Source organism: Trichomonas vaginalis, chromosome V (genome assembly GCF_026262505.1).
Source record: "Trichomonas vaginalis G3 chromosome V, whole genome shotgun sequence".
Lineage (NCBI taxonomy): Eukaryota > Parabasalia > Trichomonadida > Trichomonadidae > Trichomonas > Trichomonas vaginalis.
In genome coordinates, this window is record NC_067207.1 from 28,378,038 (window position 1) to 28,400,250 (window position 22,213).

Here is a 22,213-nt window from a genome sequence, read left to right on the forward strand (position 1 = left end):
GTGATTATATTATTAAGTATAATATGTTTTAATAGGGCATTATGCCAATTTGATTAAATAACTATGAATAAAATTATTCATTAAATAAAATTGTGCCAAATGCAGTCAGCATTAAGAGTTATTACAATATTCATGTGATAAATATTAAAATAAAGTAAATATTGTATTTATGTTGAGAAAAGTGTATTTTATTTTAAAAAACATAGTTTTGTGTAATCCATTGAAGGAAATTATCAACATCTTGCTCTGTTGAGCCCCATCCAAGGGAAGCTCTAACAGCTCCAAGAGGAATTCCGTCAATTACATCGTTTTCATCGCCACAAGTTGTTTTAGCATCGAAATAAGACCTCACTCTTGATTCTGGTATCTTCATGAAGTCGAAACAAGCACCTGGATTGCAATGGCAGCCACCTCTCAAATGAAATCCGGCTTCACCTGCAGATTTGACGACTTCGTAGTAGCCAAAGTAATCATCTTCTGTTCTCTTCAAGTTAAATGCAACAATTCCGCCTTGTCTCGTAATTCCTTGACCATGATTTCCATAAACTTTGACTGCTTCAGCTCCATTGCCATGGGAAAGCGATGTGAGTCCTTTATAAAGTCTATCTGTAAGGCGAGCAACATGTTCTTGGATTTTATTCATGCCAATTGAATTAATTGATTCTAATCCATATTTAACTGCAAGTGTAAGTTCGAAAGGAGGTTCATCATCCTCAAATGAGTATACTTCGAAGTAATCATCGTCTGGAGATGAATATTTCGCCGAATTAGATGTATATGTTTTCTTCTCAAGCATTTTTAGTAGAGATTTCTTAATAACTAAAGCACCTGTATTTGGAAAACCAAATATCTTGTAAAATGACATGATTACGGCATCGTAATCTGTTTTTGATAAATCTAATGGATTTGTTGGAAGGAATGCAGCAGAATCTGCAACAATAGTCCATCTCTTACGCCATTCCTTATCATTAAGAAGCTTCGAAATTTGTTCTGGATCGTTTTTTCCTCCCGCAAAGTTTTCTTCAAGTGGAAAAACGAACAAATTCTTTGAAGATTCTGAGTATGGTAAATTGTAAACATCTTTAAGATCATTAATTGATCTAAACTTTGAGCCATGCTTGATTGCGTATTTTCGAACGCCTAAAATTGAATTATGATTGTATAAAGTGTATGCATATGTGCTATCTTTTGTCCATGGGAAATTTTCTCCGACAAGCTTCATGGCTTGTGTAGCACTTGCAACAAAAATGACGGAATAAATTGAAGGATCGGCTCCTACGAATTTCAAAAGTTCTGAACGAATTTCTTCTATTATCTTTGTCTTGTTAACATTGATTGGCATTGTTAATAAATCGTATTCATATTGTGAAATTGCTTGATCTAGATAAATTCCAGCGCCGGTATAATCAAGATATGTTCCATTTAAGTGTTTGAAGATATTTTTCCTTTGTTTTTGTAAGTTTTTCGGATAATTATCCCCAGGATTTACGAAAGTATCTGTATTCATTGTTATCCGGATGTACAACAATGTTATAAATATTGCACATAACGGTATCAATGCAACTTTCATATATAAATTCTGTCTATTTACTGAAACTCTCTTCATTATTTAATTTATATTTGACATATTTTTGTGAGATTTGATAGGAAATGCTACGATATAATAAGATAATTGTTTTTTATTTAATTTTAAAATCTCAATACAATTTATAAACGTCACTTTTAGAAAAGTTCGCTTTTTTTTAGTGATGAGTGCTCCACCTAAAATTGATGACAAATGGATGCATGACATCAGTAAAAAGATTGCAACACTTACAAAAACAGTTTTCAGGCTTCATGCAGAAACAGTTGATCGAAAAGACGAAATTAATCAATTAAAACAAAGATATGAAGACGAACTTAATCAGGCGCAAGCACAATCGCGGGCCGCACTTGAAGATACTCAGTCTCAAGTTCAAAGATATAGAGATAATATTGATGCAACTGTAAAAGAAGCGTATGAACAAGAATTTTCACGCGTTAAAAAGCAATTTGATGAGGCAAAAGAAAAATTAGGAGAGCAATCTAAGAGAGTCATCGATTCTGCAAATGCTAGATTAAACGAATTAAAGACTCAAGTTGAAGATCTTCGTGTTAAGGCTGAAGCCCAAATGAAATTATTCCACGATGCACAGCAAGAACTTCTCAATCTTTCAAACAATGCAATTTCGAAAGTTGAAGAAAAACATAAGAAAGAATTAGCCGAACACGTTAACGAAGCCAACAAGAAATACAATGCTCTTGTTATGGCAACAGCCAAAAAAGAGGAAGAGCTTAAAGCCAAATTCGAGCATGAAATCAGCGAATTACGTAAGAATCTTGCAAATGGCCAAAAGTCAGCAGCCGAAGCTCTTGCAGCCCAGCAAAGAGACCTAGAAGGCCGTCTCAAAGACTTAGAAGCCGAAAAAGAGAGCATTGTACGAGCAGTTGAATCTCTTAATGATCAAATGCTCCAACAACAGCAAGAAGCAGAGCAATACCTACAAAAAGTTGCTGCACAGAAGGAGAAGATTGCAACAGCCCATATAGAAAACATGGACAACCTTAAGAAGAAGCTCGAACAAAGAAGAAAAGACCATGAAGACAAAATCACAAAAATCAAAGACGAAATGAAGAAAGATGAAGAAAAACATCAAAAGATGATAACAGATCTTCGTGCACAAATCGAAACAGAAAAGGAAGAACACAAAAAAGCACTCGATGCTCTTGAAGAAGCAGCGAAAAAGAACTCAGCTTCCGCAGACAACAAAAAGATGCAGTTAATTGAAGAACACAGACAAATCATGGACGAAATGAACGCAAAACATCAAGCATACATGGATGCAGCTCGTGCAAAAGAAGCTTCATTGCAACAAGACCTCGCGAAGTTGCAAGAAGAACATGATGCGGAAGTTGCAAGAATCAAAGCACAAATTTACGAAGAACAAGTGAAACATGAAGAAATGTTAAGAGATTTGAAGCAGAAACACGATAGCGAATTAAGTGCTTTGAAGCAGACGCATGCAGCAGAATTAAAGAGAATGCAAGATGAACTAGAAAGCTGTGAAAACGCAAGTTCTTCGAGTTTGCAGAAATTGATGGAAGAAATCGAAGCAATAAGAAAAGAAATAGAAGAAACGAAACTCAAGAATGAACAAGAATTACAAAGAAGACAAAAAGAAAAAGAAGACAATATAAAGAGAATAAAAGAAGAACAAGAAAAAGCATTAAAATATTTAAGAGAACAACATGCAGATAGAATGAAACAATTGGAAGAAGAAACGAAACAAAGAATAGAACAAATGAAGAAAGATCATCAAGAAAAGATGAAACAATTAGAAGTGGAAGCTGCTGAAAGAAAAGAAAAAGAATGTAATGAGTTAAGAGCGAAATTACAAAAACAAAGAGATGATGAAATAGCTCAAACAAGATTAGAATGGGAATCAAAGATTAATGACTTGAAAGAGAAAATCGCAGCTAAAAAGAAAGCAAAAGAAGAAGCGGAAAAATTCATGGTCGAAGAATCAGCGAAAAGACAAGAACAAATTAATCTTGTTAAACAAGAAATTAAAGAAATTGAAGATAATTGGGCCAACGAGAAACAACAAATAACTGAAAAATGGACAACAAAAATACAAAATGCTAAGAAACAACACGCTGAAATCGAAAGACAAAATGAAGAAGCTAAAAGACAAAAAGACAAAGAATATGCAATCGCCGTAGAAAGACTGAAGAAAGAACTACAAGAAGAAGAGGATAAAAAGAGATTGGCAATTGAAGAACTCCAAAAAGCAATTGAGAACCAAAAGAAGGCAAATGATGATGAAGCAGAAAAAGCGAAACAAGAAATTGAACATATCAAAGAACAGAGAACTTCAGTGATACAAGACTTGCAAAGACAAATTGAACAAGTCAAAGAAATCACTGAAAAGAAATTGAAAGAAATAGAAGACCAAAGACAAACAGAACTCGCAAAACTACAGGAACAATTAAGTTCTGTAAAAGCTAAAGGAGAAGCGGATTTAAAGAAACTTAAAGATGGATATGAAATCACTAAAAAGAACCAGGAACAACAACTCGATGCTTTGAGAAGACAAATAGAACAAGAAGAACAAGAAGCTTCAAGAAAATTGTCAGATATCAAATCCCAAAATGACAGATCTTTGGCCGAACTCGAAAAAGCTCAGAAAGAAGAGATAGACAAATTAACTGCGGACTTAGCTGCAATACAAAAAGCAAGTGAAGACCAGAAGAAGAAACACAACGAATTACTCGAAAAACAACAGAAAGAATACGACCAAAAACTTGCAGCAATGAAGTCTAAATTTGATTCAGAAAGAGACGCAATTAACAAAGAAATGGCTGAAATCGAGGAAGAAAAGAAGAAAGTCATATCAGAACTCGAAGCAGAAACAAAAGTTTGGGAAGAAAAGTACAATAACAGAGATGCAAGACCAGAAGATATCGAAAAGATCAAGCAATTGGAAGCAGAAATCACCAAAAAGACAAAAGATATCGAAAATGTTCAAAGAGAACTCACGAAATACCAAAATGAATTGATGAATAGAGAGAAAACATATAACAAAGTTTTCTCAAACAAGCCACAATTGGCTGTTTTGAATACTTTGGAGAGGAAAGCAAAGAGAGATGCTTTGATTTCATCATTAAGCACTTCATCTACTACACATTTGCCACCTTTACCTGATCCTATTGATACCCCAACAAAGAGAATGAGAAAGAAATAATTTAATTTTTTTATAATTTTTATTTTTTTGTAATTAATAAATCATATCAATTAAAATATCAACTATTTAAACATCCTAATTTCAATCTCAGGTTAACCAGTAAATACAAAAAAATTTAGAGATCATATTTTAACATTTGAAAATTAATATAGGAATTCAAATGGTATAGATGCATTTACTATTGTAATGCGTAATTAAAAGCTATTGAAGTATAAAATTCATTATATTTTCTTTGTTGATAGATATTTATTCATATTGAACATACAAATGGATATTCGTATGACTTTATGATAATCAATGATATAGATATTAAATTTGAAAATGATTTTTATTTAATAATTTTTATTAATTAAAATGATATTGATTCATTCAAAATGAAATACATTTATTTGCATGATACATTGCAATGTTATCATGGTCAAAATGTTGAACTTCATTATTTTGATTAAAATCAAATTTCAAAAAGGAAAAAAATATTTTAAATTTGTATATTTTTCATAAAAGATTTTTTGCTTCACATTTGGACTGCGATACTCAATCAATGAGAATGCTAAATCGTAAAATTTCGAGGTTAATTTTTCTTAGAGATTGAAAAAGTCAAAGAATTTGGAATACAGAGCACATCAATATATGTGTTATTTTTATATGTGGAATGAACTCAAAATAATCGTTATGTAGCCAAAACAAATAATTTGTGATGAGTGGGTAAATCGGTTTCATTGAATTATCTGTTTTCAAATTTGAAATAAAGATAACTTATGTGTCAAAAAACGAAAATTGTATAAATAGCTATAATGAGCATAGTACGCAATGTTTTTCATAATTATTTTCAATAAAGTATGTTGGAACCTAATAGACATCATGTGAATTCACATTCAAATTTTTTTCAAAAGAAAAAAATTTAAGAAGAGAAAAATGAATCAGTTCATTTTTCAAGATGTCAGCAGAAAGACCTTTCATCTACATCCACATGGTCACATCTCTTGATGGCAAGATTGTCGGCAAATTCATGGAAACAGGAAATGCAATGTCGGCATTACAGGATTACATGTGGACAAATGCCTTATATAAAGCAGATGGCGCAATGTGCGGAAGTAAGACAATAACTGAAATGGGATATAATAATCCAGTTCTCAACCCAGAAGAAACAGAAGTTCCAGATGGCGATTTTATCGCAGAAGGTGCAAAAGTCCCATTTTTAGTTGTCCTCGATTCAACTGGAAAGGATGGATGGAATCAAAGTCACGTTAATATGCCACTTAGTCCAACAACTACTATCATTGAAGTCTTATCAGAGAAAGCATCTCCACAATACAGAAATTATTTAAGAAGACTTAATATTTCTTACATCATTTCAGGAAAAGAACATGTCAACATTGTTCCAGTTGTTCAGAAGTTGAAGAAAGTATTTGGCGTCAATGTTCTTGGTATTCTTGGTGGTGCTACAGTAAACTGGTCAGTTGTTGAAGCCGGAATCTGTGACGAAGTTTCTATCTGCCTATCAGCAGTTGGTGATGGTGCAAACAATTCTTTGACATTGTTCGAGAAGTCTCCAGCAGTTTTGAACGATTCTCCTGTCTAATTTGAGCTTAAATCAGTCGAGCAAATCAATTCTGATGCATTGATGCTCAAATACATACCAAAGTATGCAAAGAAAGATTCGAAACAATATCATGGTCAATTAGAAACAGGCGATAAGAATTCAGAAAATTCTAAATTCTTCAATGGCACAAGTTATATCAATCAGCTCTCGAAGAATGGCACTGATGTTTCTAACATCTCATTCGAACCAGGAATCAGAAACAATTGGCATGTCAACCATGGCTTTGGAGAAACATTACTTTGTACAAGTGGCTTCGGCTGGTACCAAGAAGAAGGCAAAGAACCAAGATTCTTGCGTTCAGGTGACGTGGTTGAAATCTTACCAGATGTCAAACATTGGGAAGGATCTATGAAAGAGACGTGGTTCACATACATATCCATCAAGCCAATTGCACCAAACTCAACAACAGAATGGCTTGAACCGGTTTCCGATGAAATCTACAACAATTTAATTCCAAAATAAATATTACAAGCTGATTTTTTATACAGATAAATCTAAAAATTAATTTATTTGGTAAAATGCAACCGATTTTCTTTTATTATTTTTGATGTCTGATCAAATCAATGTTACAAACAAATACAGTGAATTGAGAAGTAGCTATAAATACTATATTGATTCATATAATGCATTGTATCAGTTAAAAACGACAAATGATGAAGATTTAAACTCAATTTACAAAATGCTCAAAACAAACTTGATTGATTCAAAGAAACATCTTCCACAAAATATTATAGAATGTATTTTGGGTATCATTGAATACAATAATCGCTATACAAAGTCATACTTGTCTCTTATGAAAAAGGTGACCAAACTATTTTTTGAAAGTCCGCCATAACTTTAATGGTACTATTTCAGCATGTACAATGAATACAAAAATTCTAAGAGTGCCACATAAAATAGTACTTTAGACTTGAGTTAATGCTACCAAGCAAATGTTAAAAAGATGACTTTAGTGTTTTGATAATCAAAGATTAAAATCATTATTGTCTAAATCAATAATCATAACGACAGAAGTTAATGTTTTTTCATAAGTGCTTTAAATCCACTTTTAAAAGTATACCTCAAAAATCAAAATATCAAAAAAAAATTGGCCGATAGGTTTGGCTTTAATTTTTGTCTGCTTTTATGATTTGATATGGATGTTATAATTTTAAAAGTTGAGCCAAATTCACCAATAGATTTTTGAGATTTGCAAATACTCAATAATTTTCAGCGTGTTATCTTTTATTAAAAGAACTATTTGGTTTCAGTATCATATAAATGATATTTACTTTCTATTTGAACCTTCATTTAGCTAATGATTTAATAATACAGATTTCATCTAGTCCTTATAAGAGAATTTTGAATTTGTTATAATAAAAAAACAAACAGATATAGCTTACACTTCTATAATAAAGATACCTTTTATAGAAATCAGTATGAAATGTGTTTTGGCTTATTGGAAGCATATCAGACATAATCGCCATAATCAAAAAATCTATATACCCAATAAGTAATAAATTTGTCGATATAGATTTTCCATAAAATTAGTTTTGAGTCTGATCTTAAAATAAATTTAATTTTTTATAAAAAAAATCACATTTAAAAGTACCTTTTTAGTAGCTCGAAATCCTGTTGGTGGATTTCGGGCGTACTTCAAAATTAGCTTTTCTTCTACATATGCAAGCTATATTTTAAATATGGAGCAAATCGGATCGGCGAAAGGAGTTTAGTTGCCTTTCTTATGAAACAAATATGCAATGACTATCATATAACAAAAATCAATTATATTCCAGAAATTTATGATTACCTGTTCTATAAAGAATATGGAATTAAATTAGGCAAGTCTGTTGATTTTAAAGAAAATAAATTTAAAAATATCGATATTCATAAAGAAAATACAATTTACAGGGTCATAATGGAAAATGACATAAAAAGATTCATTTCAATCACAGAAAGTGAAGAATTTGACCAAGATCAAAAACTAAAAAGCGATTTATATCCATATTCTGACTATGGTTATACATTACTTGAATTGTGTTGTTACCACGGAGCAGTTGATTGTTTCAAATTCTTAAGAACAAAATTTAGCTCTGAAATAACTCAAAAATGTCTTCTATTTTCATTTTTAGGAGGAAATCCAGAGATCATGAGTGAATGTTTGAAATATCAAAAACCAGATGAAAAATGCATGGAATATGCAATTATTTCGCACAACATTGATTTTGTTACATTCTTGATGAATGAGTACAATATAGAAATCGATTTATTTTATTGTGGTTATTATTATAATCTTGAATCATTTTTAGTTTATTTCGATCAAACTAATGATTTTAAAAAATGTTTTGTTTATTCAGCAAGGTTTGATGTTTCATCTCTTTGCATATATTTTTTCTCACTTGGAGCAAATATCAATCAATGCGATCAATTTGGTGAAACTGCTCTTCACCTTGCTGCACAAAATAATAATAAAGAATTAATCGAGTTCCTTCTGTCCCATGGTGTAAATATCAATGAACCAGATAATGAAGGAATTACCGCTCTTCATAAAGCGGCATGGAGTTATAATAAAGAAACAGTTGAACTTCTTCTTTCGCATGGTGCAAATATCAATGATAAAGATGATTATGGAGAACACGTCCTTCATATAGCAGTATGGAAGGCTAACGCAGAATTAATCGAACTTCTTCTTTCACATGGTGCAAATATCAATGAGGGAGATTTTAATGGAACAACAGCTCTTCATATGGCAGTAGATAAGAATAATAAAGAAATAACCGAACTTCTTCTTTCACATGGTGCAAGTATCAATAAAAAAATCAATTTGGAAAAACCGCTCTTCATTATGCAGCCCAAAATAATTCTAAAGAAATCATTGTACTTCTTCTTTCACATGGTGCAAATATCAATTAGAAAGATAAAAATGGAAGAACAGCACTACATATTATCACAAATAATAAAGAAAAAACCCAACATCTTCTTTCACATATTGCAAATGTCAAATCAAAAGATGAAAATGAATAAGCAACTCTTCATAATTGCAAAGATTCGGTCAAGATTAATTATTTTTGCCCAATATCACTTCGAATTATATCCTGTATTTTTCAAATTGTAGAAAAAATTGAATTGTGTACAAAATGAGTGTAGTGGAAATTGCTTTTTTTGAATTTGAATTTGAATTTGTTGTCAATTGCATTAAATGTACTTTCAGAAGCAAAAGATTCCAATGGAAATTATATCATTCATCAAGCATCTTTGGAAAGAAATCTTAAACCGGTTAAAGAAGTTAGTATGGTTAAGTTGGGTACGGCGGCACTGCGTTCCACCTTACCCAAGTTAACCTTAAATATTTCCGAAACCGTTAACGTAAATTTTACAACACAACCATAACACCAACTTAACCTTAAATATTTACAAAACCGTCTGACACATAAATGACTTCACTAACGAACTCACTAATGTAAAAAATAAACGTTCTCACTATCATTCTCACTAACGACTTCACTAATGTTCTCATAAATTTTCCTCAATATCTTCATCATCAGTGTTAACCATATTGTAGTCATACTTGAAGCCATAAACTTTCTCTAACTTCTTAACGTACAATTTACATAACTTACCTTCGTCATCGTATGGTTTAATGATATAACTATTTCTATCTTTATACACAGTCAATGAAAAGTCAACTGGTCTCGGATGTATTTGAAAGAACATGTTATGCTCAGGAAGGAAGAATAAATGTTTAAATGTATGTTTGTTATATTTTTCGATTTGTATGAGTTGCTTTTGTTCTGTCATTTACATCCAAATAAAAATTTTCAGTAAAATAAAAAATAAACTTAAAAATTAATGATATCACCACCCTCACACGTATGAAAACATAGCACAAAAATAAATTTAGGTGAAGTGGTGAGATCTCACCTCTTTTTTCACCTCTTTTCTCACCCTGTTGAATTCATTGCTTTATAACTCTCTTCCTTTCTCCAACTCTTCTAACTTCTTCCTAAGTTCAGCAATGTTGTCCTCATGAAGTTTAATCTTCCTTAATATACCTTCTTTATCTAATGGTTGCTTTATCTTTCTAAACTGAACTCTACCATCCTTCATAGTATGAATGTAAAAACCTTCTGGAATAGTTCCTGATTTAATGTATTCTACCAAAAACTTTTGTTTCATTGCTTCAGTGACTTTAGTCGTCATTTCAATCAAATAAAAATTTTAATATTAAATAAAAATAACGTTATTTTTTCAGTAAGGAAACGCAGGAGTTTTACGATTTATTTGAGGAGTAGGTTCTGGTTTAAATGTTGGAGTCGGTTTAGGAGTTGACTTTTGAACAGGAGTTTGTACTTCCATAGGTTCAGGAGTCATTGAAGTTAGTATACAAGTCATGGGTACGGCGGCACTGCGTTCCACCTTACCCAATACTTGTGAATTTGACACTTTACAAAGCCGCCAACCACTTCACCTCACTAATGTAAAAAATAAACGTTCTCACTTACAAAAGTATTGCAACTCCTCCCATTGCTGTGCTTCACATAACAGTTCATATTCTTCTGACTCACTTTCTTCTTCATATAGGTCAAAATCACTGTCAAAATGAATGTTAGTAAGTTTTGACAAAGCTAATGAAACACGCTTACCGTTTGTATCGTATGCTTGTATAAACTTTCCATTATGCTTGTAGTCATAAACGCTCAAACTAACTTTACCCTTTCTCCCGTATCTGATAGAATGTATTTTCACGAGGAACGAAGAACAAATTCTTGAACTCATGACCGTTGTAGTTTGTTATCTCAATAGTTTTCGTCATTTATATAAAAATAAAATAAAAAATAAACTTAAAAATAAATGATATCACCACCCTCACACGTATGAAAACATAGCACAAAAATAAATTTAGGTGAAGTGGTGAGATCTCACCTCTTTTTTCACCTCTTTTCTCACCCTGTTGAATTCATTGCTTTATAACTCTCTTCCTTGGTTTCTTTTTAGTTGCTTTCTTCACGTCTGTCTCCAACTTGACTGTCTTTCTTCTTCGTCCGTAATGATACCAGTTACTTCCACCAGTCAATGGGTCAAATGGTCTTTCGTAAGGGTTTCCATACATTCCATAGGGACCATACGGAAGAACTACTGGTGGAGAAGAAACATTTTCTTTAGTTCCATCGACTCTATTTAAATGCATTGTTTCACCTTTCATCTGGTCATTAAAGTCTTTTACGTGTTTTGCAAACTCATCGTCCTTTCCTAAAGCATTTTCTGACTCAGTCGCAACCAAATTGGATGCTTTATTTATGAGCCCTATTTTATTTAATCTTAACTTCTTTGCAACCCAGCCTCCAATCTTCCCTTTATTTGCATCTAATGTCTTTGAAACCCTTCCTCCACTCATTTTATTTACTGCGTCATAAGCTCCAAGTGCTTTTGCTCCAAATGCTAATGCTTTTGTTCCCATTGCGCCTAAAGCTGCCCAAGCTACCATTTACACCATATTAAAATCATCTCTCTTCAATATTATCTCATAAAAGTTCTCGTTACTGGAGAAAGTCAATGAAACATAAGCGTTCTCACGGGCTTCGCCCTCACCACTTTGCGGTCTATCTAACTTCTTTCTTATATCATCTATACGCTTCAAAATGTCTGAACAATTGCTAACATCTTCTACAACAGTTATTTCATCATGAATGACCTTCAAAAACAAACTCATTTAATATGCTATTAAAATCATCTCAATAATGAGTCCATCCTTTCCATCTTTGGGTAGCACAACATCTTTCATTGAAGAAGTTCGACAAGTCTTATGTTAAACTTACTGACAAAGTTTGTTATACTATAATGCTTCGGCGCGAATACATGTAGTTTGAAAGACATAATATAGATTCTTCAGCAAATTCACTTATACTGGATTTTATAACAATGTTCTCACGAGACCAAATACCACCAATTGACAATCTTGTAAGCAATCCTGCTGAACCTTCTACTGTAAACGTCGATGGTAACATTCCACGAAGGTCATCTATTGACATCGTTGAGTCACTGTATTTAAATATTTTCTTAAAGCAATCGTCATTATCTAACCATGCAATAGCTTTGAAGTTTTCATTCGAATATACATCTGCTTCATTAAATGTAAATCCTGACTTCTTTGCAGAGATGACTTTAAAAATCTATTGAGTTTGTTTCAAAATTATATGCTATGGTAACTTCTGAAGGTAATGGATGCCCTTCCGCAGTCAGTTGTCTCTCACTACCGTTTGAAGCTTTGTATTAAAAACTTTCATGTCATCTCCTGTATCTAAGTTCACATACACAGCAACAGGGAAACTATCTTGCTTCTTTGTTTCATCATTATATCTCAAAACATTAAAGTTCTTCAATAATATTGTTCTTCCTGCTGAATACTTCGAACCTGTCTGATTTCAATAGCTTTCTCACCTCCTACATACTCTACCCAGTGTCTTGGATATTCATAAGTATACTGACTTTCTTGAATTTTGGTAGGTTTCATCATAACATGTTCATAGTATATCTTTATACTCTTGTCAGTTAGACTCGGTGCTATGTTCTGAATATTTCTGACTTGCATTTTTTAATGGAGATAAAATGAAGCATTTAATACATGACGTAGATGAAGACATGAATGAAACTACAGACAAACTTAACTCTTCTCTCATTCTTCCTTTCAGCAAGGACTATGAGTTCTGTTCAAATGGTGTGTATTTCTATTGTGGAAAGATGGGTTCAGGTAAGACATTTAACCTCATTCGTCATATTCTTATAACAGAACGTTTAGGAAATGACTCATATTATGACCAAATCATTATATCAGCAACTTCAGACTCTATGGACTCAACAGCGAAAACATTTATGTCAAAAGTTCAAGCCTCTGTCGTTAAAGTTCCAGACAGTGAACTCATTGAATTTCTTCAACGTTACATTCGACGTAAGAGGAAATATTATGCCATCGTTGAATTTATACAGTCAGGAATGCAAAAGACTTCTGAGGAGATGGAAAGAATTATTAACAAACACCACTTACGTCAGTACTCAGGAGTTTACGATATGAAACGACTTACAAACTACATTCTGTCAAAACTTTCAAAATACCCCCTCAAAAAATATCCATCAAACACTTTATTAGTTTGTGACGACTTCGCCGGAAAAGGTTTAGTGTCAAAACCAGACTCACCATTAGCTAACATCATTACTAAAGTCAGACATTACCACTTAACTGTAGCAATACTTATGCAAACATGGAGGTTTTTAGCTTTAAACATAAAACGTCTCATAACTGACTTCGTTATCTTTCAAGGTTTCTCACGTTATGATATTGAACTCATTTGGAAACAGTCAGGTATAACATTACCTTTTGAAGAAATTTGGGAAGCATATAAGTCTCTCATCTCTCCTCGTTCATACCTTGAGATTCATATCATGACTAATACCATTAAAGTCAAAAATATTCCATGGGAACGACCAACATTGTTTTAAAGTTTAACCTTCAATTGACTGATGGTAAACAAATTCCATGCATCTCTGTCGCCATTTCTGTTAATATTTTTGCTGTCATTCATATCATCCACTTCCCCATCCGTTAGCTTTTGAGGATATGCGTTAGAATAGCTGTTTTAAATGAAGGCTTTTCACCTTTGAGAGCATAAACTCTATAACTTTCTGCATACTTTATGTTTGAACCTCCTGAGCCATCATTGACATAAATTTTTATAGGCTTCCACCCTTTGTTCATGTTCCTGCTTCTTCCCTTTGCTCTTTTGTTCAGTAGTTCTACATCTTTATACACAGCTCCTGTCTCAGTGAATTCAACAATATTTTCATTCGTTAGCTTTACATTCAAACCCTTGTCGAGTATATTGTTCATTTCATACATATAAAAGGTTTTTATTCTATATGAAATGAGAAGCAAATCCATCTTAGCTGGTGCCGTTAATGTTCCAATTGAACCAACATCAAATGTTGACTCACGAACGACAAACAATATTGTCATAAAGAACTATAGTTCAGAGTGTTTGAAAGAAAAAGAACCAGAACTTAAGTCGGTGAATTTAAACACAGCTTCAAACGCTAACGCTACATCAGATGTTAAGTTAGAGTATCCACCACTGGACCAAATTCTTTCAAGAGAAGCCAACGACAACCCTTACACAAATGTTCAAACAAATCCTTCAGATAACGTAGACCATTACTTCTTCAGTTATACCAAACAATTTTACTCAAAGACGATAAGAAGCTTTTGACAAATCTTATAAGCAAGAACCAAATAATTCTAACAAAGGAGGACCTTGAAAATGTTATATCACGAATAACAGGGAAACAATGTGTCATTGACTATCTCGACCCTGAAATCGAATGCTGTGGTCAAACGCCACCATTCATGAAAATAGGTAACATCCGCATCATTGAAACACCAGGAACTACAGGAGTTGAGTTTAAGTATAAATATTCGAACGAATATACAAAACTTTCAACAGAATATAAACTTTGTTTGAAATATGTTTTAGTAAATTAAAGCAGTCAGGAGGCTCTTTGAGCCCATCTTGGCGCTTTGCGCCGTCAGTCAAAAAAATTTCAAGTTAGCAATTTGTAATATCTATCCAAAACTTCTTCAACAGTATCGAACTCATCTTCATAATGCAAACCTAATCTTATTGACTTGGTGCAGTTTTCACTAACACAATATTTTTCTGTTCTCTTGACTGACAAACTAATTCATTTGTTCATCAAACAGCAACAACCAAAGTTCATGACCTAATACATAACATTCATACTTTATATTTTTAGCTCTGAGTTCTCTTGTAAGCTGTTGCATTTAATATTTTCTAAAAAGTCAACTTCAACAGTCATTCGCACTGGTGCCTTCAGTTCTACAGGCTCTCCTTGAAAGTCAACAAGTCTGAATTGCATGTCTTTCAAATTATGAGACTAATGCGAACCCATTTACCTAAATGAGTTGCTATGACAGGAACGTTTGGAATGAACATTGAATTGACTGCATAACAGAAGGATTTATATTCTACTGAACCTTTACTATTAACTCCTGAAATGCCTGTGACATTAGCTATTTTAGACTCAATGTACAAACAATTACCATAACATACGTATGGAACAGATTTCATCTCAATCGTTTTGTCAACACTTTTCAAAGGAAATGTCATATGGTATGCCAAAAGAAGTTGTACTCTATGACTCATTCTTGGTATCTTAAACTCTTTCGCATAACTGAACTTCAAAACTCCTGCAATAAGTTTAACATTCATTAAGTTTTCTCCGTTATCCTTGTTTATTGTAGTACTTATGAGAGCATTTAACACTCCAGCTAATGTTTCCATCTTATATTCTACATTATTGTGAAATCTTATTTCGTGCTTCTTTCCATCTATTTCAAGCTCCATGAAATCTGTTTCATCTGTTATAACGAATGAAGCGATAGTATTGAAGTCAACCATTCTGAATGCAAGCGCCTCATTCTGTAGACCTAAGTTTGTTTGTAGCTTTACTGTCCCGTATTCGTTTGGGTCTGTACTTTGCAAATAGAACAACATTTTATTCTCATTAAAATATGAGTATAGCTGCATATGCGTATGAAGCTGACAGAGCTAAACGTTTATATTTTGGTCAATACTCTCTCACACTTACTGACAAATATATTGTTATCACTGATGGAAATACTGAGAAATACATAACATGGAAGGACTATGAAAAAGTTTGACCCTATTTTAACTCCATGTACTATGCCATTTATAAAGGACGGTGAAATTATTGAAAAAGATAATACAACCGTATATAGGTCTGTTTATGAAGCATTAAATATATGTTGAATCATAACCCAAAAAGATTTGACCCAAGCACTACACCATGTGCAATGCCTTTTATTAAGGACGGTGAAATCGTAAGAGTTCCGGATTCAACGGTTTACACAGCTGTTCAAAACAGTTTACAAAACATTTTAGCGAATATCTTTAATTCAGAAACTACAGAAATGAAATTACCATATATAACAGATGCTAAAGAAATTAAATCAAAAACGACAACATTATTTACGTCACTTAATGATTTAATGAATTTTATAATTAATACTCCTTCACCGACTACAGGATTTGATCCAAACTCGACGGTTTGCAGTGTACCTTTCATAAATGACAGTTCATTAATTGCTTTAAGGGATTCGACAGTAAATGAATCATTAAAGGCGTCATTAATGAAAATCATTGATTTTAACTCATTCACGAATACATATAATTCATTCATTAATGTTTCATATGCTTCTAAAGAAGGTGAGCCAAAAACTATCGATAAAGCGGTGTATGAAATAAAAGCATCAACGACGAAATTGAATTCGTTAACTTTTGACGGTGATAGTTTCGTTAATGACATAACATCAGGAAAACAATTTTAACGAAAGAATATTTAAAATCTCATGTTAGTGAGTTCGTTGAAATTGAAAAAGAAGGTGGAATTAAGTTCGATCCACTGAATTTCATTTTCAGCTTAGCGAATGCAGGAATTAATTTTGCTGAATGGACAACTATACAGAGTGAAATAAATGCAATATGGACGTTTTTGGGGTCAAAAGCGGGAATGGGTGAGCTTGTAAATGCTGCAAGAACATTAGGTGAAACAGGAAATTTTGTAGATGGTTTTAAAAGACTTGTTTCAAATGTTTTAACAAACACAAAGAAATTATTTAGATATACCGTACATAACGGACGGATTTTCGAACAGATAGCAACAAACCCTCCGGTTATGGCTGCGTTGATGATGGTTAGAGATATAAAACCACGTAACGACGGGAACGAAGAACATGAACAACAGGATACTGGTCGGGTTATTCGAGACATTAAAAACGTGTATCCTGAAGTTATTGATTTATTTAGAGGAGTTAATGATTCAATTTCAAAACATTCTATAACCCTCGATGAAGAGAATAAATTAACAGATTATATATTCGTCATTATTGCAGAACTAATGAAGAGAATAAATGAAAAAGGAATGGTGATATCATTAATGTCAGCGATGTAATGATGAAAAGAAATTTTGACTCATTATTTACAAAACCGAAAACAGAATATAGTCTTTATGATGTAATTACGAATTAATGAAAAAGATTAATGATAATAAGAGTTCTGGCGGAAGAGTTGAATTAGAAGTGAATGATGTTAATGAGAAATTAGCCGAAAAAGCAGACAAAAATGAGCTTTTAGCTCTGAGTGATAAAGTCAAGAACCACGTTCATTATATAACTTCAGACGAACAGATTATAACGGACTACCATGGATATTTAACACGAAGTGATGAAGCGAAGACAAAAAATGTTAATGAAAGAAGATATAAATACATTCGTGCTAAAGGTTATGACATAAGCTGTACTGTACAGTATGATGTAGCTAAAGCACCAGAAGCATTTGGTTATACCGGTGAAATTTATGCCTCTACTTTCAATGTTAACGGTGTATTAGTTGAACCAAGATTTACATTGAGAGTTAAGCAAAAATAACCGTTGAAGATGCTATTAAAAGTAAAGCTGACAAAGATGAACTTAACGCAACGAACAAAGTTTTGAAATCTCATAAACACAACATCTCCGATATAAATGAACTTCAAGCTACATTAGACAGTAAAGCTGACAAGAACCATACACATAAATCCTTCACTACTGTTAGAGCAGACGACATAATATTGAACTTGACTTTGGTTCAAGTGCACCATTAGAAAATCCAAGTACAAGCGTAAAAGATACTCTAACAATTTAGATAAGAGTTGCAGGAATATGAAGATCATGCCAGAAACTTTGAAGCATATGAACTACCAGCAATGTTAGATAAGAAAGCTGACAAGAACCATACACATAAATCCTTCACTACTGTTAGAGCAGACGACATAATATTGAACTTTGACCTTGGTTCAAGTGCACCATTAGAAATCCAAGTACAAGCGTAAAAGATACTCTTAACAATTTAGATAAGAGTTGCAGGAATATTGAAGATCATGCCAGAAACTTTGAAGCATATGAACTACCAGCAATGTTAGATAAGAAAGCAGACAAAACAGAGCTTCAAACATTAAAGACAGAAATACTTCAAACATTATATCTATAGGTTCTATTTATACGTCAATGAACTCAACAAATCCAGCAACAGTTCTGGGTTTCGGTACGTGGGACAGATTGTAGATAAATTCTTATACTGTGCTAGATATTCAAAGCAAACAGGAGGTTCGAAGAAAATTACTGAAGCAAACCTTCCACCGCACACTCATACAGGAACGACAAACTTTTCTGGCGACCATAGCCACTCATTAAGAGACCACCCATTATACAACTCAGAGTATGAAGCTGGCTATGACGTTTTATCTCCAGATTATAACCATTCAGCAAAAAAGACTTTTCGACAAACTGAACCAGGAGGAAATCATTCACATACTTTCACAACAAATCCAACAGGCTCGGGTGCAGATTATATGCCACCATTTGTGACTGTATTCGCATGGTATAGAGTTCAATGAACGCGCTTGAGCCTAGAATAAAATCTTTAACTTTACATAAATGAGCTTGAAAGAAGTATTCGAACAACATCCATGGAGGTCATTTAAGAAGTTCAATGAAGCTGCAAAGAGTTGGGGATTTACTAACAGAGCTGAAGTGAAAAGGTTCTTTGACAAAAATGTTGTACATCAAACAAAAATAAACCCCTTACGACTACTTTTTACCAATTTACTCCAACACTCCTGACGCATACCAATTTGACACTCTCATTCAAAGCAGAAAAGGAGGACATAACCCATTCCTCATCTTCATTAATGTTAACACTCGCAAAGCATATGCATATCCAATGAGGAATAAAGGAACTCGTGAAGTGTTAAGAGTTTTACAAAAGTTGTAGCAGAACATAGCCCAAGTACTTTAACATCAGACCAAGACAGTGCATACCTCAGCAATGAAATCACAGATTTTCTCATTAAGCATAACATAACTCACTACACTACTGAAGACCATAACCATAACATACTCGGCATCATAAACCGCTTCATAAGAACGCTCAGAGATTTAAACCAAGAGCGAGACTTTACTGAAGAAACAATGAAACATTTTCTCGAAGTATATAATTCCTCAACACATTTTACAACAGGACATACACCAAATTCAATGACACAACAACAAGAAGAAAAGTATATACAAAAGAAACGAAGCCAAACACAAAATATCAGAAATTCAACACAATTTACCCTCATTCCTGGTACAAAAGTTCGTGTAGTTCTTGACGACAAACCGTTGACAAAGAAACGTTTAAGGTTAAGTAGAAACTATTATATCGTAGACTCTACGCAAGGTAATGGATATCTTATAAAAGCTGCTGACGACTCTATTGCGTTTTACCCTCGTCACAAATTAGTCGAAAGTAGTAATGGCAAACTTGCTGAAACCATTGACGAAGCAAAGCGAGGAGTGGTTATTGAAATACTTGGCTACAACATAAACGATGACACTTATAAAGTAAGATATGAAGGAGGCGTTGAAGATGTTATACCATCTAAGAACTTGAGAGAGTCAAAGCCAACACATCTGGGACCATTAGAGCGGGAGTACTGGAAAGACAAAAATAAGCCAGAAAGAATAAGAAAATTCTTCTAAACTTTTTCATTAGATGTAAATCAGACATGAATGAGAACAGTCATGTATTATTAATGGTACCATTTATTTTTGTCATAAATTTACACCAAAAATATATTTTAGGTGAAGAGGTGAGATCTCACCCGTTTTCTAACCACTTTTCTAACATGGTCTAAAACACACAAAACTCATGAATTTTGTGTGTTTTCAGCATTATTTTTTGCATTATGACACGAAGTGAACTTTTGCACTTCGTCAAAAACTCATGAATTTTGTGTGTTTTCAGCATTATTTTTTGCATTATGACACGAAGTGAACTTTTGCACTTCGTCAAAAACTCATGAATTCTCATGAATTTCCTTAAGATAGAAAAATAAAAAATAATTTTTAGGGTAGAATGTTAGATCTAACATGCTAACATAAACTTTATTTTTATTGAATTCAGCACAAAAATAATGAATTTCATTAGTTAGAAAAATAACGCTAATTTTATTTTTATTTATTTTTTTATTTTGTATGTAAAGACAGTAATGACAAACATTGAGTTTGAAACAGTTAGAAAGATAGACAATGACACCAAAGTGGTTAGAATAGGTGATTTAAACGTAAGAGACTCAAAGAAATACAACAATATTCTTTGTCAGACATTATATCTCCATCTGGAAAGAAAACAAACGACTGGGTTAGAAATGCTTCAACTCAGAAAATTTTGACAAGAAATCCTGAGCTTATGATATCAGTAGCATTTCATGGAACAAGAGCATATCTTATAGACAAAAGTCTTATACCAATAGTTTTGTTATGGTTAGACCCAGTTGTTGGATATAACTTCATAACATATGGTTCATTCGATACGGAACGTTGCAGTGAAGGCTTACTTTACATCGTTCAGAAACCGAAGGACTTCAACACAAAAAGATATAAGATAGGAAGGACATATAATATAACTCAAAGATATGACAGTACAGTCAATAGAGTCAAGGTTGTGTTGTGTTAATGATATGAGAGCTGCTGAAACAGAACTGCTTGAAGTTTTTGAGAAAATGTATGGTGCTCCCACGAAAGGTAAAGAAACGTTTGAAGTAGATGAGATAGATAAAGCTATAAAATTATTTGACGAAGTTGCTGAAAAATACATGTAAAGCGTTTATTTTGGTCTTTTGTGAAAGTCAGAAAATAAAGTTAGTTTTATTTTTATTTATTTTTTTATTTTGTATGTAAAGACAGTAATGTCAACATTAGAGAACACAACAACAGTTATAGTCCATGAAGCTATAAATGAAGAATACGAGTACATACAGTATAACAAACAGTTACGTCTCATTCGTTCAGTCAAAGATGACATGTACCAAATGCAAAGTATAATGAATGCTCTTCGTTCTACAAAGCAATCATATCATTGGTTTGAAAACCAACAGACAAAAGAACTTTTAGAAGAATTTCCTCATATGATTGCTTCCCTCGGAAACCGAGAGAAGAGATTCCGTATGAAAATCGCAAGAATTTGGCTCCTGGTTTGAAAGGTTATTATGTTCATAGACTTTTAGTAAACGCTGTAGCAATATGGGCTTCACCTCGTTATGCTTGTTATATTTTCATGATGTTAGATGAACTATATAAAGCAGAACGTGGAGAGATGGAAAAGAAACTTCATGCAAAAGATGAAGTCATTGAATCCAAAGACAAAAGCATACAGAAAAGAATACCACGTTCAGTACCAAAAGGAAAGGAAAAGAGTTATAGGTATATGATATATACTGAAGAATTGGAGAAAGAAGAAGATAAAGATATGGTTATGTTGCATTTAGTCAGAAGAAACAACAAGAGCTTTTATGACTTAGCTAAAATATATAAATCTGACAGAAACTGGTTCTATCGTGAAAACTTACCGATTTCAATGACACCGAATGAGCAAATAAAGGAAATTGTCAAAAATACTCTTCCTCAAACACACTATGACATCAAAGGTTGCACAATACTTACATTCAAAGAAGACTTAACATTACTGAAGGAAAAAATAACAGAATATTTCGATAACTTCAAAGAGGAAGAATGAAGTCACGACAACATTAACGAAAAGAGAATGAGGTGAAAAAAGAGGTGAAAAAACGGGTGAGATCTCACCTCTTCACCTAAAATATATTTTTGTGCTATATTTACACTCATTTACGAAGAAGTCATGAATCCTACGTCAATTATGTTCGACACTGATAACATAAACGATAACATTAACGATAACAT

General features: G+C 32.9%; 9 protein-coding genes and 3 pseudogenes across 12 annotated transcripts, besides 3 other annotated features; 9 read left to right on the forward strand and 3 right to left on the reverse strand.

Moving 5' to 3' along the window:
* Positions 1-25: 25 nt before the first annotated feature.
* TVAGG3_0418640 (molybdenum cofactor sulfurtransferase protein) lies at positions 26-1,606 on the reverse strand (the record flags this gene model as incomplete). Its single annotated transcript, XM_001306703.1, has 1 exon — positions 194-1,606. One exon carries the CDS (start codon positions 1,604-1,606, stop codon positions 194-196), a length of 1,413 nt encoding a protein of 470 aa, XP_001306704.1.
* Positions 1,607-1,735: 129 nt separating this feature from the next.
* TVAGG3_0418650 (TAG-278-related family) lies at positions 1,736-4,878 on the forward strand (the record flags this gene model as incomplete). The annotated part of the gene is made up of 1 exon (XM_001306704.1): positions 1,749-4,763. The coding sequence occupies one exon, from the start codon at positions 1,749-1,751 to the stop codon at positions 4,761-4,763; it is 3,015 nt and encodes a 1,004-aa protein (XP_001306705.1).
* An 822-nt stretch (positions 4,879-5,700) lies between these two features.
* TVAGG3_0418660 (cupin domain-containing protein family) lies at positions 5,701-6,345 on the forward strand (the record flags this gene model as incomplete). The annotated part of the gene is made up of 1 exon (XM_001306705.1): positions 5,701-6,345. One exon carries the CDS (start codon positions 5,701-5,703, stop codon positions 6,343-6,345), a length of 645 nt encoding a protein of 214 aa, XP_001306706.1.
* Positions 6,346-6,387: 42 nt separating this feature from the next.
* TVAGG3_0418670 (RIBD C-terminal domain containing protein family) lies at positions 6,388-6,828 on the forward strand (the record flags this gene model as incomplete). Its single annotated transcript, XM_001306706.1, has 1 exon — positions 6,388-6,828. The coding sequence occupies one exon, from the start codon at positions 6,388-6,390 to the stop codon at positions 6,826-6,828; it is 441 nt and encodes a 146-aa protein (XP_001306707.1).
* A 336-nt stretch (positions 6,829-7,164) lies between these two features.
* Positions 7,165-8,086: a mobile genetic element.
* Positions 8,087-8,089: 3 nt separating this feature from the next.
* TVAGG3_0418690 (protein ubiquitination) lies at positions 8,090-9,460 on the forward strand (the record flags this gene model as incomplete). Its single annotated transcript, XM_001306708.1, has 1 exon — positions 8,090-9,460. One exon carries the CDS (start codon positions 8,090-8,092, stop codon positions 9,458-9,460), a length of 1,371 nt encoding a protein of 456 aa, XP_001306709.1.
* Positions 9,461-9,719: 259 nt separating this feature from the next.
* Positions 9,720-11,328: a mobile genetic element.
* Positions 10,789-22,213: part of a mobile genetic element that runs on past the window's edge.
* Positions 10,840-11,158, reverse strand: TVAGG3_0418720 (annotated as a pseudogene). Its single transcript has one exon. A coding segment is annotated over exon 1 (319 nt).
* Positions 12,265-12,522, forward strand: TVAGG3_0418730 (uncharacterized protein; the record flags this gene model as incomplete). The annotated part of the gene is made up of 1 exon (XM_051233342.1): positions 12,265-12,522. The coding sequence occupies one exon, from the start codon at positions 12,265-12,267 to the stop codon at positions 12,520-12,522; it is 258 nt and encodes an 85-aa protein (XP_051103072.1).
* TVAGG3_0418740 (protein of unknown function, DUF4106 family) lies at positions 12,952-13,839 on the forward strand (the record flags this gene model as incomplete). Its single annotated transcript, XM_051233343.1, has 1 exon — positions 12,952-13,839. One exon carries the CDS (start codon positions 12,952-12,954, stop codon positions 13,837-13,839), a length of 888 nt encoding a protein of 295 aa, XP_051103073.1.
* On the reverse strand, positions 15,276-15,908 carry TVAGG3_0418750 (uncharacterized protein; the record flags this gene model as incomplete). The annotated part of the gene is made up of 1 exon (XM_051233344.1): positions 15,276-15,908. One exon carries the CDS (start codon positions 15,906-15,908, stop codon positions 15,276-15,278), a length of 633 nt encoding a protein of 210 aa, XP_051103074.1.
* On the forward strand, positions 17,332-18,497 carry TVAGG3_0418760 (annotated as a pseudogene). Its single transcript has one exon. A coding segment is annotated over exon 1 (1,166 nt).
* TVAGG3_0418770 (integrase core domain containing protein family) lies at positions 19,508-19,993 on the forward strand (the record flags this gene model as incomplete). The annotated part of the gene is made up of 1 exon (XM_051233345.1): positions 19,508-19,993. One exon carries the CDS (start codon positions 19,508-19,510, stop codon positions 19,991-19,993), a length of 486 nt encoding a protein of 161 aa, XP_051103075.1.
* Positions 21,202-21,708, forward strand: TVAGG3_0418780 (annotated as a pseudogene). Its single transcript has one exon. A coding segment is annotated over exon 1 (507 nt).